General features: G+C 47.7%; 1 protein-coding gene across 1 annotated transcript in view; it reads left to right on the top strand.

Moving 5' to 3' along the window:
• The first annotated feature begins 373 nt into the window (after window positions 1-373).
• The window catches only part of EHD2 (EH domain containing 2), a 31,168-nt gene continuing 14,265 nt past the window's right edge, over window positions 374-17,276 (top strand). Inside the window, exons 1-2 of the mRNA XM_083369120.1 lie at window positions 374-1,628; window positions 8,160-8,257. Coding sequence (XP_083225246.1) covers window positions 1,231-1,628; window positions 8,160-8,257 — 496 coding nt within the window. The 5' untranslated portion in view covers window positions 374-1,230. The remainder of the gene's footprint in view (window positions 1,629-8,159; window positions 8,258-17,276) is intronic.

Raw genomic sequence — 17,276 nt, 5'->3', positions numbered from 1 at the left:
AAGGCTTCGATGTTCTTGTTTGAGAACAAAGAGATGCTTTCTTGACTCGGACAAACCGGGGTGGTATAAGGACTCTTTTATCTAGAGCAAGGGGCTGGATTAGAAGGCTTCCAAGGTCCCCCATCCAGCCCTAGGATTCTGTGGCTGGTTCTGTGAGACCCATTTGAGCTACAGTTCTTCGCAAAAATGGGGCTTCCATCCTTCTTCTTCCTCTTCCCCCCCCCCGCCACTTCTAACTCTTGCTTTTACTTTTTTCCCTCTGCGAACCACATGGTGGCATCAGAGACCTTTAACTGCCAAACCCACATTCCTTTAACTTGGGGGGTGGTGTTGGTGTTGTGTTAGTGTGCATCATTTTTTGCACATTGCTTATTCTCCAGTTCTTGGCCATCCCGACGTTCTCCTCCCTTCCTGGATAATTTATGCTAATGTATTCTTCTCCCTCTTGACAGCCAGCTTCTTTTCATGCCAGAGAACTCTTGAGATATTCTTTGGGACCCCAGAAGTGGAGAGGGGGAAGGGGGGGGAAAGAAATCAAGATTTCTACAAACAACCAGCCCAAGAGGGATTTTCCATCTGAAAGTGAGTGATATTGGAGCGTGGATCTGTGTGTCCCAGCCTGCCCTCGTGCTGCAACATATTTTCTGCTGGCTGTTTGCCTCTTCCCACAGCCTTTCCGAAAACCAAGAGACGTATCTTATTCAAAGGCTGAAGAAGCCCAGTGATTCCTCATCTAGGAGGATCCCTGTCTGCTCGGTTTTTCGTGAATCCTACCCCACGGTGAAGCCTGGTTTCTTTCACCTGACACTTGGGAGGAAGCAAGTTTGAGAACTGGAGGAACAACACCCAAGGACCATCGGCTTCTGCGAAGGAGATTCTCTCCCTCTCTCTCCAGGAAATCGAGTGTAACTTCTGGACTTCCTACCACCAGCTCACTACTAAAAGTTCATAGACTTTGGAGACCTTGCATTCCTAAAAGGCTGAAGAATCTATGAGCGTGCTGGATACTCATTAGTAGCTCAGATTTTTTTCTATTTTTTATTAAGCTGGATCCAAGTCCCTGGATTTGATCGTTGGGCCTTGCCCACTGTTGACATTCCAGATCGAGTTCTCTTTAAGGTCTACGGTTCTCTGCCAAAGCTTCTCTTCTCTTTAGTTGTACCCTCACCTGCGTTTAGAATTTTATTGCCAAGGAAGCAGACCGAGCGCCGTGTTCTCAGGGCAGCCAGTATGTTCAGCTGGATGAAAAAGAACGAGAAGAAGATCCCAGAGGTCATCCGCACAGTTACGGAGGGCCTGAAGGACCTCTACAAGAGGAAGCTCCTTCCTGTGGAAGAGTTTTACCGCTTCCACGATTTCCACTCGCCAGCTCTGGAGGATGCCGACTTTGACAACAAGCCCATGGTGCTGGTGGTGGGCCAGTACTCCACCGGCAAGACCACTTTTATCAAGTACTTGCTGGAGCAAGATATCCCCGGCAGCCGAATTGGACCCGAACCTACCACAGACTCTTTCATTGCTGTCATGCACGGCGAAACGGAGGGGATCATACCAGGCAATGCTCTGATTGTCGACCCCAAAAAGCCCTTCCGAAAACTCAACCCTTTTGGAAACACATTTCTCAACCGGTGAGTATCCCAAATCGTTACCAGTTCCTTTCCATTGGCCTGTAGTTTTGAAGGTATAGCTTTGAATGAAAGAGAAGTAGGGCAGTGGGCACCCATCATTCCAGAACAGGGCGTTTATTAATTGCAGTATGCCACGTGGCACTGAACTTGGAAAAAATTGTGTGTGTGTGTGTGCATGCACGTACTGACCACATATGGACAAATGATCCACATGCAGAACTGCTTACCTCACTGCACTTACCTTCCAGGTTGCCATGATGGCATGTACAGTGTTTCTCTTTTCCTTCCTGCTTTTAATAAGTTAGATATGATTGCCTCCAGCAGTCTAGAAATAGAATAATAACACATTTGGAAGGGACCTTGGAGATCTTCTAGTCCAACCCCTTGCTCAAGCAGAAGACCGTATGCCATTCCAGACCACTGGCTGTCCAGGCTCTTCTTAAACACTTCCAGTGTTGGGGCTCCCACAACTTCTGGAGGCAAGTCATTCCGGTGGTGAGTTGTTCTCACTGTCGTGAAATTTCTCCTTAGTTCCAGGTCGCTTCTCTCCTTGATTAGTTTCCACCCGTTGCTTCTTGTCCTGCCTTTCAGGGGCTTTGGAGAATAGATTGACGCCCTCTTCTTTGGGGCAGCCCCTCAAATACTGGAAGACTGCTATCCTGTCCCCCCTGCTCCTTCTTTTCAATCGACTAGACATACCCAATTCCTGCCAGCGTTCTTCATATGTTTTCACCTCCCGCCCCCTAATCATCTTTGTCGCTCTTCTCTGCACTCTTTCCAGAGTCTGAATATCTTTTTTATATTGTGATGACCAAAACTGGATGCAGCCTTCCAAGTGTGGTCTTACAAAGGCCTTGTAAAGCGGTACTTTTAAACATCACAACCGCCCTGTGAAACAGATTAGGCAGGGAGATGTTGACAGTCCTGTAATTTAGCTTTCCGGCTGAGTGGGCTTTGAAACCTCCGGTCTCCACCACAGGTGCCACACCCTAAGTCAGCCTCTCTGTCAGCTGCTGTTCAAGGAGCACAGCAGGAACTGTTAGCCCTATAAAGCTAGAAGGCATCAGAGTGGCAAATGGGGCACAAAGAGTGGGCAGATTCCCGGGATCAGTACTACATCACTGATGTGTTGCAGTGGAATGCAGTGGTTGGGGATCATCGGATTTGGAGTCCAACACATCTGAACGGCACCGTACGCCCTGAGGGCAGGACAAGAAGCAATGGGGTGGAAGCTGGTCAGATGGAGACCCTACCTGGAAATAAAGAGGAATTTCCTGACAGTGGGAACGATTAATCAGTGGAACTGCTGGCCTTCGGGAGTTGGGGATGCTCCACGGTTGGAGATTTTCAAGAGCAGACTGGACAACCAAGGACTTCTGCCTTGAGCAGGGCTTTAGGAGTCTATGAAAAGTGCCAGATTGGAAAAGATATTGAACCTGGTTAATCTTTCCCTGTACTTTTTATAGCTTTTCATGAAAGTTCTGAAAAGTACGTAACGTGGGTCGGAAGAGGGAATTTTTAGCAACTTTACCCTATCTAGGTTGGGAAAATAAAAAAATAAATAAAAAGAAAGCCCTTTATTGCCAGTTGAGATTGCAGTCCCCAGGACTTTGCTACTCGTTTCATCTTTTGGCATCTTTCTCCTTGGCGTAAAAAAAATAAATAAATATTATTCTATAAATTTGATTGGAAAAAAACCCAAATCCACCCACTGAAGGCCCAATCTTGAGAGGCACGGGGGGGGGGGAGGGGGGAAGGGAGAGTCTGAATTAAATGTGAACCTTGAGATTGTAAAGTAGGGTTAGCTCTGTTCTTCAAAGGCTCTCTGTCTGAGAAAAAGACACGGCCAGGCCCTCACGATTTCTTTTTCCATCCTTTACCCTCTGTAGATTCAGTCTAGATTATACAACACATTGTTTAAATCAGCGTTTCCCAACCTTAGGAACTTGAAGATGCGTGGACTTCAACTCCCAGAATTCCCCAGCCAGCTATGCTGGCTGGGGAATTCTGGGAGTTGAAGTCCACGCATCTTCAAGTTCCTAAGGTTGGGAAACGCTGGTTTAAATCATGGTCTGTGGAATAACCCATGTATCGGGTTCATACACACTAAGCCCTACATCCTTGGTTGTAGAAGCAAAGAAGCTTCTTGGACGAAAAGTGAAATGTTTTCAAGGAACAAACAAAGCAAGTCTAGTTGCCTTTTGAAAAAACACTTTTGGGACATTCTTGATTATTGATCTCCTTCATCGGGTATGCACTAATCAGATTAAATCAAGCTGCTGTCTGGATTCTGAAGTCCAATAAATAACAATCTCTGCTATCAACGTATATTAGAATGTATGCTAGGAGAAGGGAGAAACACTGGCCGCCAGCAGTGAGTCAATTCACACGTTGCACTAATCCCTAGTTAATTTATCTAGCTCCAGCTTAGCTGGTTATGTGATCAGGGTTTGGCATGTGGTGCAAATCCAGTCAAGGCTGGCTCCAAAAACTTATTTTTGTTTTTTTCCCCCACAATGTATCTCGCCAACTGATGAAGAACTTCAGCAAAATCACTCTTGACTGCCGTTTGCCTCCAGAGAAGGTCTTATGGGGGTTCTCAGACACCCAAGTCATGGTTGCCCCAAAGATGCTTTTTCCAAAGACAACTGGACATCCTGTGTTTTTCCTTGAAGACGTCTCGCTTCTCATCCAAGAAGCTTCTTCAGCTCTGACCAAATAGTGGAGGTTGGAAGGATTTATATCCCTTGCAGGCTAACCACCAGCTGTCTGCAAGGAATATAAATCCTTCCATCCTCCACCATTCAGTCGGAACTGAAGAAGCTTCTTGGAGGAGAGGGCGAGATGTCTTCAAGGAAAAACAAAAGTCAGATGCCTTTGGAAAAAGCACCTTTTGGGACCTCCAGAGAACAGAAAACTCTGGGATCCGATGCCTCCGGTTATTTTCAAGAGAGCTCCATTTTTAGCATATTTGTTTACAAAGGGTGGGCCGTGCTTCTTCCTCTGTCAAGTCATTTGTAAAACTTCAACTCCACCCTGGGGACTGCTCAAATTTGGCAGCTGTTGCCGCCATTCTTACTGGCTTTACCTCTTCCCCCACTAAAGGGACTCTCAGCTGGGACTCCAGAATTGGATTTAGACTTAATCTGTCATGGTTCCGACAGATGAAACTCTTCAAAGAACTTCGAGGCATTGTTTACCTTAAGGAATCTTTATTTGAGTAGCATAGTAGCATCGGCACTTACATAGTCGAAGCCAAAATCTGAATTCCCCTCCACTGAACACATAGTATCTAGTGCAATTCCCTCCTCCAATTAACAGTCATAAATCACATTCCTCAATTAGTTTGAAATGCAGGCTTTCCCTCCAGTTCTCCAACCTGCCAATTCTTATCGTCTCTTATTTCAATAACCTTGGTTCTCACACTAGGTGCAGTGTTATTATGTCTAGCTAAATTCCTCTGCACATTCCTCCTCCTCCCCCCTCCCCAGGATCCTCTAATTCTAACTCTGATTCTAAAAGTAAAACATAAGAAGGAAAATGGTTGTCTCTCCATATGTTGTCAAGGCAAAAACATCTGAGGTTAGCAGCGTTGACGCAGTAGAGGAGATGAATTTTGAAGAAGGAAAGAGCATACGTAACGGGCTGATGGATAGGATTGAAGGTGGAAACAGACAAAAAATCACCAGCATGTCCTCAATATAGTTGTAAATCACCAATGCTGCAAATCGCTTGGGTGTCAGATTCTGGACAAGGCTTCCCAGCCCCTCTAGAAAACAGGCAGTCCTCAACTTACAACAGTTCATTTAGTGACCATTCAAGGTTACAACAGCACTGGAAAAAGCGACTCACAACCGTTGCAGCATCCCCGTGGTCATGGGATCAAAATTCGGACACTTGGCAACTGGCTCCTATTTACGACGGCTGCACTGTCCCTTTTTGTGGCCTTCTGACGAGCAAAGTCAAGAGGGAAGCCAGGTTCACCCAACAAAAGTGTTACTAACTTAACAGCTGCAGTGCTTCACTTAACAACCGTGGCGGGAGAGCTCATAAACTGGGGCCAAACCCGTTTAACGGCTGTCTCGCTTAGCCTCAGATATGTTGGGGTCAATTGTGCTCGTAAGCCGAGGACCACCCGTACCGAATGGGGTTGCGGATCTTCCAGTAGTTTGAACAGAGTGGTGAATTTTAATTGGTTTAAACCAGCCCAATCTGAAGTATAAGGGCTAGAATATGGAGCTCTCCACAAATGTTGGGTTTAGCTCTGAAAGTTCCTACCCAAACGTCACTTTTAATAAGACAGAAAGCTGAATTAAATTCACCGGGAGTGATGACATTAACCCTCTTGAATTAATTGAATTTCAATCCAATCTAAACGAAATGAAGTTCTACCCAAAGTTGTTGTTTTTTCTCTTACACACACACACACAACCCCCCCCCCCGCAGCCATCATGAAGTAGAGATTGGCATGGCATTCCAAGATCTTGCTAGAGTTACACCCTTTTAAAAAAAGCAGATGAATTAACAACGTGCAGGTCCATCACACGGATGCGCGAGAGGCTTTCCTGATTAACTTCTCCCTCTGATCAAGAAAGGGGCAGGCCGGCTCTTCATAGCTTTCAATTTTAAAAAAAAATGGGGTTTTGGCCGGTGATTGGGCGTTTCGTCTACAACATCTTCTCGTGGCTTCCGAAACAATGAGAAAGAAAAATCGGAATTGTTAGTTTGCTACTGCTGGGCTCCAGGAACTGCAGGCCCCACCACAGAGACTCGCTGCTGGTGCCAAAATTCCTGGGAAGTTTCAGCCATGCAAATAAAGAAAGAGCAGCTGCTTGTGGGGTAACGGAGGAGGAGGAGGAGGAGGAGGAGCGTGGTGGCTCCTTTCCAAAATGCAGAACTGAGATCCATCTCAGCTGCCGGGGTAACACTGTCAAAGGATAGGAAAGCAAAAGCTAGCAGATGCTGCAAATGAGAAATAACAGCTGGAAGGGATCTTGGAGGTCTTCTAGTCCAATTCCCTGCTCAAACAGGAAACCCTCTACCATTTCAGACGAATGGTTGTCCAATCTCCTCTTAAAAACCTCCAGCGATGGAGCAGCCAGAACTTCTGGAGTCAAGTCGTTCCACTGGTTAATTGTTCTCACTGTCAGGGAATTTCTCCTTAGTTCTTAGCTTGCTTCTCTCCTTGGTTAGTTCCCACCCGTTGCTTCTTGTCCTGCCTTCTGGTGCTTTGGAGAATAGCTTGACTCCCTCTTCTTTGGGGCAGCCCCTCAAATATTGGGACACTGTGATCATGTCACACACACCCCTGCCTAGTCCTTCTCTACATTAGACCAGACATACCCAAGTCCAGCAACCGTTCTTCGTATGTTTTAGCGTGCACCGTTTCAGTAATACACATAGTCCTTGACTTACAACCGTTCATGTAGTGGCTGTTCAAAGTTACAACAGCCCTGAAAAAAGTGACCTGCAACTGGTCCTCACAACCTGCACATTAATTCCACAGTAACATGATCCAGTTCCGGGCACTCAAACAACTGATACGCATTTACAAAGGATCCCAGGGTCATGTAATCGCCATTTGCAGCCTGCCCAGTTGTCTTCCAGCAAACAAAATCAATGGCGGGGGTGGGTGGGAGCAGGATTTGCTTAACAATGGCTCGATTCACTTAACGACCGCTGTGACCCAACTGTGGCAAAATAGGTCATAAAAATGAGCGTGACTCTCTTAATAACTGCCTTGCTTAACACGCCGCCCAGAATCATCTCGCAGGGCAGCACAAAAATTTAACAAATTCTCGTTTCAGTTACGGCCATCAGTCAAGGAGTCCCTATAGCTGAGCATGCAAAAAAACCGTTTCCAGACTGGCTTTGGTCTACCTTGATTATGCGTCCGCCTCTTTTTATCCCAGCCTGCAAAATAGCTCCATATGTTATTGCCATTATAACGATGTTTGTCGGTATATTTGTTACGCGTACACCCTGCCACAATCCCAAGGGGACTCTCGACCGTTTCACAGCAATACACAGATGGCTAAAAACATCCATGCTCCCTTTAAAAATAGAATCCTTAAAAGCATATTTATGCATTTGTTTGTTTGTTTATTAAGAAAGTTTATATCTCCACCCCGAAAACTCGCTCACAAGGAGTCTAAGCTGCTTTCAACGATAAAATTCCACTACAAAACCAATAAACCCCTCCCCACCACCCTGGAGACAAGAGTCAGACCAACCACTTGATGGGGGGGGGTGTCTGTCTCACTCTGGGGACCCCAGGCCCTTTGGCAGAACCACGTCTTCAGGACTTTGCCAAAAGAGTGTCAAAGTGTGTGTGTGTGTCTGGGGGGGAGCAATCTTATCGCCACCAGGGTGAGTTTGTTTGTATAATTATTTATTTATCAAACTTGCGAGCCGCCCTTCCTGTCCGAGGCGACTCCAGGCGTCTTCAGAGGCCTACGAATAAAACTGAGCAGATTGGCGGGCAGGCCCTGGCCGGCGTGACTTTTACTCCGCTGTTTTCTTTCTCTCCAGGTTTATGTGCGCGCACTTGCCGAACCAGGTTCTGGAAAGCATCAGCCTTATAGACACTCCCGGCATTCTGTCAGGGGCTAAGCAGCGGGTGAGCCGAGGTAAGGCAGAGGCAGGGGGTGGGAAGCTGCTCACGTTCCCCCCGTCTGGCTGGAGAACCTGCGCTTTCCTCCTCGCCTTCCGAGTCTCACACTCCAAAGCCTGCCCGGGGCCACCCAGTTCAAGGGGTGGAACATCGGTGGCTCTCAAGGTGACCTAGAATGGCCGCTCCTGTAATTCCCAAGGCTGGACGTGCTAAGGCACGCATGATGTAGACCAGGGGTCTTCAAACTTGGCCCTTTTATGACTTGTGGACTTCAACTCCCAGAATTCCTCAGCCAGGCAAGCCTGGCTGAGGAATTCTGGGAGTTGAAGTCCACAAGTCATAAAAGGGCCAAGTTTGAAGACCCCTGATGTAGACCCAGATTTCCCAGGCTATGTAAGCCATAGTCCTTCCACTAGGAGCCAGAAGCAGAATTATAGCTGATTGTACATCTGATTTTCTGCATATACAGTATATCCTCCTCCTTCCTCCTCTTCCTCTTCTCCCTCCTCTCCCTCCTTCTCCTCCTCCTCTTCTTCCTCCTCCTCCTCCTCCTCTTCTCTTCCTTTTCTCCTTCCTTCTTCCTTCTTTCTTCTTCCCTCCCTCCCTCCTCCTCCTCCTCTGCTTCTTCTTCTCTTCCTCCTCCTCCTTCTTCTTCCTTCTCCCTTCATTCTTCTCCCCTCCCTCCTCCTCCCTTTTTCCTTTCTCCTTCTCCTCTTCACTTTCAGAGTGAGGAAGCAGGAACCTTTTAGAACTTCCATAGCCAGCAGTCTGGCCAACACCAAGCTGCATCTGGATGCTCCTCGGTTCTTGAACCAAATTCATAGGCCTCAGCAGCTTGACAATCCATCCACCCTGCAAATATGTCCGACCTTCTCTCCTTCTCCACTATCTCACCCCTATCTAGAGTGTTCTTGACAAACTCCTGGAATGTGAATAGCCCAACGCAGGGCTGTGGATTCTCTCCTTCTTCTCCCTTGCACATTCCGTTCCCACTCAATCGCTGCCTTTTGAAGCCGCCTAGTTCCTGCCTTCATTTTAAATATTTCCTTACCCTGTGTGATTTTTTTTTACACCACGGAAGCAGAGGTAGCATGCATGCGCTTTCCAATTTGGGAAAGCTTTCAGGAGCCACTGATGACCCGGAGGCTATTGATCTGTTTAGCATCGGTAGAAGTTTCTAGAAATGGCAAGGAAGTGCTAGAAAAAGCTGAATCCGACGGCCCGTAAGTCTGAAAATTGGTCGTAAGTCACTTTTTCCCAGTAACATCGAAAGGCCACGATGGCCAATGCCAACACGATGGGCAGATGAAAGGAGATAGACATGTGGATGTAAATATGGTTCATAATAACCGGGCCCAGAATTTTGGTTGCTAAACAAAACAATTTGACCGGGATGGGCAGGAAGTTAGACTAGAAGACCTCTGAGGTTCCTCCCAGCCTTAGGCTTCTATGATTCTATGACCAGATGAAAAGTTGTAAGTCAAGGACTACTTCTAAGCGAGATAGCTCCTGGGTGAGAATTTATTGTGGGCCAGCCGAGGCCTGTTCACTGGTGGCAGACTGGGGGGTTCCTTCAATCTCATCTGGAGTTCTCCGGCGTTTGTACTCTGCTTTGGTTTCTGCCAGAGAAAGTCCAACCATTTTCAGCCGTGGGTTCTGCATGGGTGTAGAAGGCCCTCCCTCTTGTCCTTCCTCCCTCCCTCCTTTCTTCCAAGGGGAATGGCTTCGAAGTAGAAGGGACAAGCACACCTATGTTCTGGCCCTGGCCGCTTCAAAATGTTAGCCTGCCAAGAGTTACGGGTGGGGTCATCCCGTCTGGAAAAAAATAAAAAATAAAAAATCATGGAAGGAAGAGAAAATAAGCTCAGAATTGAAATGTTTTACTTGTTGAAGTCTGTAATGATTTGCACGTCTTCATTTACTGCATCAATGCAACCCATTGAGCGCTGGGACCGTCCTCTCTCTCGCTTGCTTTGCTTTTCATGTATTTCGTGTTCGCACGGGGAAAGGAAACCGTCACCGTGCACGAATCAGAGCTGAGTGAACATTCAGTGTAATCTTTACACCAGCTGCTGTTTCAATTGTCCATTTCTTTGTTTTTAACTTAAGCTTCTGAGAAGGACTAAAGTGACCTTTTTTAGAGAAATATCATACGGTGCTGTGACTGTATTGTGATGTTACACTTGTTTTACACCAGTTGTATGCCAAGGACTGCAAGGAGAATATTGAAAGGTACTAAGTCTAGTGGTTAAGGCACCAGGCTAGAAGCCAGGAGACAGTGAGTTCTAGTTCCACCTTAGGCATGAAAGCTGGCTGGGTGACCTTGAGCCAATCACCAGGAGACAGTGAGTCCTAGTTCTGCCTTAGGCACGTAATGCAGAGGGGAGACTTTGGGCCAATCACCAGGAGACAATGAGTTCTAATCCTGCCTTGGGCGTGAAAGCTGGCTGGGCGACTTTGAGCCAGTCACTTTCTCTCAGCCCAGCTCACCTCACAGGGTTGTTGTTGTTGGTGGTGGTGGGAAAATAGAAGGAGGAAGGAGTATGGTGTGTGTTTGTCACCTTGAATTATTTCTCAAAATAATAAAGGCAGGAAATAAATGAATAAAAATATAGGTGACAGAAGGAGGCTTAATCAATGGATGGGACAAACTGCAGATTGATACCTGGAATGGCTGATGAAAAGAAGCAAAGGGCAGACCTGACTGTTACCAGTGCCTTTGTGTCTGATTTTCACGTGTGCATGGTATATAGGTTCTCCTGCTTGAGCAGGGGGCTGGACTAGAAGACCTCCAAGGTCCCTTCCAGGTTCTATTCTATTCTATTCTATTCTATTCTATTCTATTCTATTCTATTCTATTCTATTCTATTCTATTCTATTCTATTCTATTCTTCTATTCTACTCTACTCTACTCTACTCTACTCTACTCTACTCTACTCTACTCTACCCTACACTATACTATTTCTTATTCTATTCTACTTACTCTGCTCTACTCTAATTCTGTTCTATTCTATTCGTTTTTCTACTCTACTCTACTCTACACTACACTACTCTACACTACACTACACTATTTTCTATTCTATTCTATTCTATTCTATTCTATTCTATTCTATTCTATTCTATTCTATTCTATTCTATTCTATTCTATTCTATTCTATTCTATTCTATTCTATTCTATTCTATTCTATTCTATTCTATTCTGCATGTTCCACTTCCATCCCATCGCCTCTGCTCCAGCCATTCATTGCTGAGCAAAGATCCCACTGGCTGGAACTGGTGGGAACTGTAGCTTAACAAATCTGAAAGACAGCCGATTGGAACTAGCGGGTGTATATATTAGAGGCTCTTCCCATCATCCTCAGCCATCTAGTTCCCTGGAGGTGGAAGGATAAAAGCGGAAAGCTGCCAAAAAAAGAAAAGTGGTTTGCTGGAACAGGCTGTGGAAATAATGCCCGTTCCCCGGAGACGGGGCCAGCCTCGGGGCTGGGTGCTCACTCTGAGCTCCGTGACTTCTCCTAGTGTTTCTGGTGTGCCCAGCTTGCGGCGAGCTAAGTTTAAGAAAAGCGGGGTGCGGTCCCATCACCCTCAAACCCTACTATTTTCATTGCTGCCCTAACTAGACTTTCTGCCGTTTAGAAGGAAATTTCTGGATCGCCGGCCAGTTCACTGTTTTTTCCTGCGGCTTTAAGCACAACCAAGGCTGAACACTCTGCGCCCTCGAAATTTAAAAAAAAAACACCCCAAAAAGAGTTATAAGCTGGTAGGGCCTGGAAAGCTCTTTCAACCAACCAATCAACCAATCAATCAATCAGAATAGAGCTGGGAGGGACCTTGGAGGTCTTCTAGTCCAGCCCCCTGCTCAGGCAGGAGAACCTATATCATTTCTAGAAAGGATTGTCCAGTCTCCTCTTAAAAACCTCCAGTGTTGGAGCACACCCACCCCCAACATCTGGTGGCAAGCTGTCCCACCGGTTAATCGTCCTCCCAGTTAGGAGGTTTCTCCTTAATTCCAGGTTGCTTCTCTCCTTGATTAGTTTCCCTCCGTTGTTTCTTGCCTTGCCTTCCTGCAAGGGGATTCCAGGGTGGGGGCTCTCCGGCCCGGCGAAGCGAACAAGTTCCACCCTACTTCCCCCACGAGGAGAAAATGGGATATTTTTGACCCTCCCTTGGATGTTCACATTCCTGGACTCTCGCCTCCCCTTGGAACCACGAGTTCTCTCTCTGGCAGGGTTGGGTTGGGTCTGAGTGTTCCCCGCTGGCCTCTTCCCTCGCCTAGGATGCCCACAGAGACGCTTATCTCCAGATTTCAGGCTGAAGTATGCCGAGAATCTGGATGTGCCCCACCTCAGGCTGCCGAAGCAGAGAAGGACGGCTGGCTGGTCAGTTTTGGTCTTGTTTATGGCAACTATGGGCCAGGAATTTGCATCCTCACGGAGGAGAGTTTTCCCTTGCTTTCTCAGCAAGAGGAGGTCAGTTCTGTCATTCTAGCCCAGGGGTAGGCAACCTTGGCTCTTTTATGACGCGTGGACTTCAACTCCCAGAATTCCTGAGCCAGCATAGCTGGCTCAGGAATTCTGGGAGTTGAAGTCCATGCGTCATAAAAGAGCCAAGGTTGCCTACCCCTGTTCTAGCCTCTCTGCTATTCAAGAGCGATCTCCTCCATCAAACAGGCAGCGTCCCGGGACGGGGGAAAAAAAGGAAAAAAAAAAGCAATCTTTCTAAGCAGGCTGTTTTGCCAACCGAGGGCTCCTAACTGCTGCGTGATCACTTCCATTCATTGATTAAATTTACACAGGTATTCCTCGTCTTAGGACCACAACAGAGCCCAACCTTTCTGTTGCTAAGTGAGACATTTGTTAAGTGAGTTTTTTTTCCTCCCCCCCCCCCCCCCACACACACTGTACGAGCTTCCTTGCCGCGGTGGCTATATAAGCGACTCCCGGCAGCTGTGAAGTTAGTACCGTAACACGGTTGTTAAGTGAACCAGGCTTCCTCCATCGACTTTGCCGGACAGACGGTCGCAAAAGGGAATCACGTGACCCCGGGGATGAACGCCGCGACCATCATAAATACGAGTCAGTTGCCAAGCGGCTGAATTTTGATTCCATGACGCTGCAGCGGTCGTGAGTGTGAAAAACGGCCGCTTTTTTTCCCAGTGCCACCGTACCTTCGGCCACTAAAGGAATCGTCGTAAGTCGAGGATTACCATGTATCCCACCCATCTTGATGTTTGGGGGCGACTCTAGGTGGCTAGAGTTGCCATCCAAACCCCGTGTAATTTCCTACATCGCAAATAGGCTTACTCAGAGGTGCCAGAAATGCCGTCTGGAGATGCAAAGCGGTTCCCTCGTTTGGACCATTCTTGCTCCAGAGTGGGCAGAGAAAGTACGTTGCAAAATGCAGAGGTGGGGAGCCAAGTCTTCCAAAGGTCCTTGGGAAAACGCCGGCCTCCTGGCCTGCCAACTCCATGCCGAGAGAATGTCCCTTGCATGCCAAATCTGAGGAGGAAAAGGTTTTTCTCAGGGCAGAACGCCTGGTGGTGCATAGCTGCAAAGTTAGTATCTAGGAAACGAGGGTGGGTGAGACATGGCCCCACGCTCAGGGCTTGCATCAATAAAATACTGTAAATAAATAAGGGGTGTTCCCGTTCTGAGCCGTTTCCCGCCTGCCTCTCCGCTATCCCATTCTTCCCTTTCGTTAGCTTCCGCAAAATAAGATTGGGGGGGGGGAAAGGGGAAAAAAATCGGGCAGCCCCACCGAAGGTTGTCAAATGGAGGGAGTCAGGGAACCGGTTTAGTCCAGTGGTAAGGCATTAGGTTAAAAACCAGGAGGCTGGGAGTTCTAGTCCCACCTTAGGCGTGAAAGGTCAGCTGCATTGTTGTGGGCCAGGAGACGGTGAGTTCTACTCCCACCTTGGGCATGAAAGCTGCCTGGATGAGTTTGTGCCAATCACCAGGAGACAGTGAGTTCTAGTCCCACATTAGGCATGAAAGCCAGCTGGGTGAGTTTGGGCCAATCACCAGGAGACAGTGAGTTCTAGTCCCACCTTAGCCATGAAAGCCAGCTGGGTGACTTTGTGCCAATCACCAGGAGACAGTGAGTTCTAGTCCCACCTTAGCCATGAAAGCCAGCTGGGTGACTTTGTGCCAATCACCAGGAGACAGTGAGTTCTAGTCCCACCTTAGCCATGAAAGCCAGCTGGGTGACTTTGTGCCAATCACCAGGAGACAGTGAGTTCTAGTCCCACCTTAGCCATGAAAGCCAGCTGGGTGACTTTGTGCCAATCACCAGGAGACAGTGAGTTCTAGTCCCTCCTTAGCCATGAAAGCCAGCTGGGTGACTTTGTGCCAATCACCAGGAGACAGTAAGTTCTAGTCCCACCTTAGCCATGAAAGCCAGCTGGGTGACTTTGTGCCAATCACCAGGAGACAGTGAGTTCTAGTCCCACCTTAGCCATGAAAGCCAGCTGGGTGACTTTGGGCCAATCACCAGGAGACAGTGAGTTCTAGTCCTGCCTTGGGCACAAAAGTCAGCTGGGTGACTTTGGGCAAGTAACACACACTCTGCCCAACCCAACCTTACAGGGTTGTTGTTGTGAGAAACATAGAAGGAGGAAGAAGTATTTCGTATGTTTGCTGCCTTGAGTTACTTGTAATAAAAAAAGGAATAGCTTGACCTGAATTGGACTTGGTAAAATTATCTCTCTCTATCTGTCTCTCTCTCTCTCTCCTTCTATACCAGGGGTAGGAAACCTTGGCTCTTTTATGACTCGTTGACTTCAACTCCCAGAATTCCTGAGCCAGCATGGGGGAACTATGGCCCCCTCATGACTCATGGACTTCAACTCCCAGAATTCCCCAGCCAGCAGTTCTGGGAATTGGAAGTCCACCTCTTTTAGTCACCAGGATTGAGAAACAGTGATCTAGAGAGAGCACTGCCAAACTCTAGGGCAGAGATAGGCAACCTTGGCTCTTTTATGACTCGTGGACTTCAACTCCCAGAATTCCTGAGCCAGCCATGCTGAGGGGAATGGGAGAAGTTTCCATGCTGAGCCAGGCTGGCTCAGGAATTCTGGGAGTTGAAGTCCACGAGTCATAAAAGAGCCAAGGTGGCCTCCCCCTGTTCTATACAATACTTTATACAAAGAAAGTAACCCTCTGGTATTTTTACCCTACAATTTCCCTGAACCACACAGTCTGTGGTCTATATAGAACAGGATGAATTCCTCCCCGCTCACCCAGCCACATATCCATCTCCTACTATGGATTATAATATTATTGTCTACCAAGGTAGTAGGAAAGGCCCGCCACAGGTTTGCCAGCCTGAGCCTGCCTGGAACCGCCCTGCTCGTTGGCTCCTTCACCTGTACAGGTACACAACCGGGCACAGGCTCCCTAAGTCAAGAACAAACCCCCGTTGCGAGTTGACACTTGCTAGACCCGCCTCTGCCCACCCTGAAGCCTTGCTGCCTTGATCCTTCCAAGCGCTCCTCAAAATGCCACTCGAGGACACGCCGTAGATTGTTAACAGCCGCATGGTCAGCCCAAATTCAACAGGTAAAGCCCGAGAGAGGCAGGATGTCCCCAGACGCGAGCCTGTTTTTGTGTTAGCTTGGTGCTCGCCCATCCTTCGCTTCTGTGCCTCTGCAGGGCAACGGCCAAACCATTATATCCTATTAAATTGTTGTTGTTTTTTGCTTCTTGGCAAAGGACAGCCTCGTTCTTTTTTTCTTTTTTCTTTTCCTTTTAAGTTTTCTGTCGCAAAGGAATTCATCAGGTGGCACCTCTCCCAAACAAGATGAGACCTCTTTCACCTTTTGCACACTTCCATTCTGACTCCTGTCTTTCCCAACCTTGCTCAGGGTATCGCCTGAACACACCCTGGACCCTGGAACTTGACTTCTTTATCTTTCGGCTTCGAGTGTTTCCTTCCTAAAACAAATAGGAAAGGTAGAATTTCGGAAAAGTTCAGCCAGTGGAGAGAACAGGCCCATGCAGGAAAAAACAGCCCCCCCAATACTGCTGCTTGATCCAGACCCATAATTTTACATTGGTCTAGGCACCTGGCACCTGGCTAGAAAGCAGGAGACGGTGAGTTCTAGTCCCACCTTAGAGGCATGGAAGCCTGCTGGGTGACTTTGAGCCAATCACCAGGAGACGGTGAGTTCTAGTCCCACCTTAGAGGCATGGAAGTTGACTGGGTGACTTTGGGCCAATCACCAGGAGACGGTGAGTTCTAGTCCCACCTTAGAGGCATGGAAGTTGACTGGGTGACTTTGGGCCAATCACCAGGAGACGGTGAGTTCTAGTCCCACCTTAGAGGCATGGAAGTTGACTGGGTGACTTTGAGCCAATCACCAGGAGACGGTGAGTTCTAGTCCCACCTTAGAGGCATGGAAGTTGACTGGGTGACTTTGGGCCAATCACCAGGAGACGGTGAGTTCTAGTCCCACCTTAGAGGCATGGAACTTGACTGGGTGACTTTGGGCCAATCACCAGGAGACGGTGAGTTCTAGTCCCACCTTAGAGGCATGGAACTTGACTGGGTGACTTTGGGCCAATCACCAGGAGACGGTGAGTTCTAGTCCCACCTTAGAGGCATGGAACTTGACTGGGTGACTTTGGGCCAATCACCAGGAGACGGTGAGTTCTAGTCCCACCTTAGAGGCATGGAACTTGACTGGGTGACTTTGGGCCAATCACCAGGAGACGGTGAGTTCTAGTCCCACCTTAGAGGCATGGAACTTGACTGGGTGACTTTGGGCCAATCACCAGGAGACGGTGAGTTCTAGTCCCACCTTAGAGGCATGGAACTTGACTGGGTGACTTTGGGCCAATCACTAGTGTGTTGTATAGTCCCACGTGCTAGTCAAATTGTGCACAAATTTCAACTTTGCAGAAACTGAAGCCCAAATAGCAGGATTGCAGAAATCAAACCAAATCTGTCTGGCCAAGTTCAGTCATTTCTTAATAGTTGGCCTTTCCATTTTTTTATTTTAAAATTTAACCTCTGTCTTTTATAAACCAGCTGTGTCC

This window comes from Vipera ursinii (assembly GCF_947247035.1).
Source record: "Vipera ursinii genome assembly, chromosome: 9".
Taxonomy (NCBI): Eukaryota; Metazoa; Chordata; class Lepidosauria; order Squamata; family Viperidae; genus Vipera; species Vipera ursinii.
This window is presented reverse-complemented; position numbering and strand designations above follow the sequence as displayed.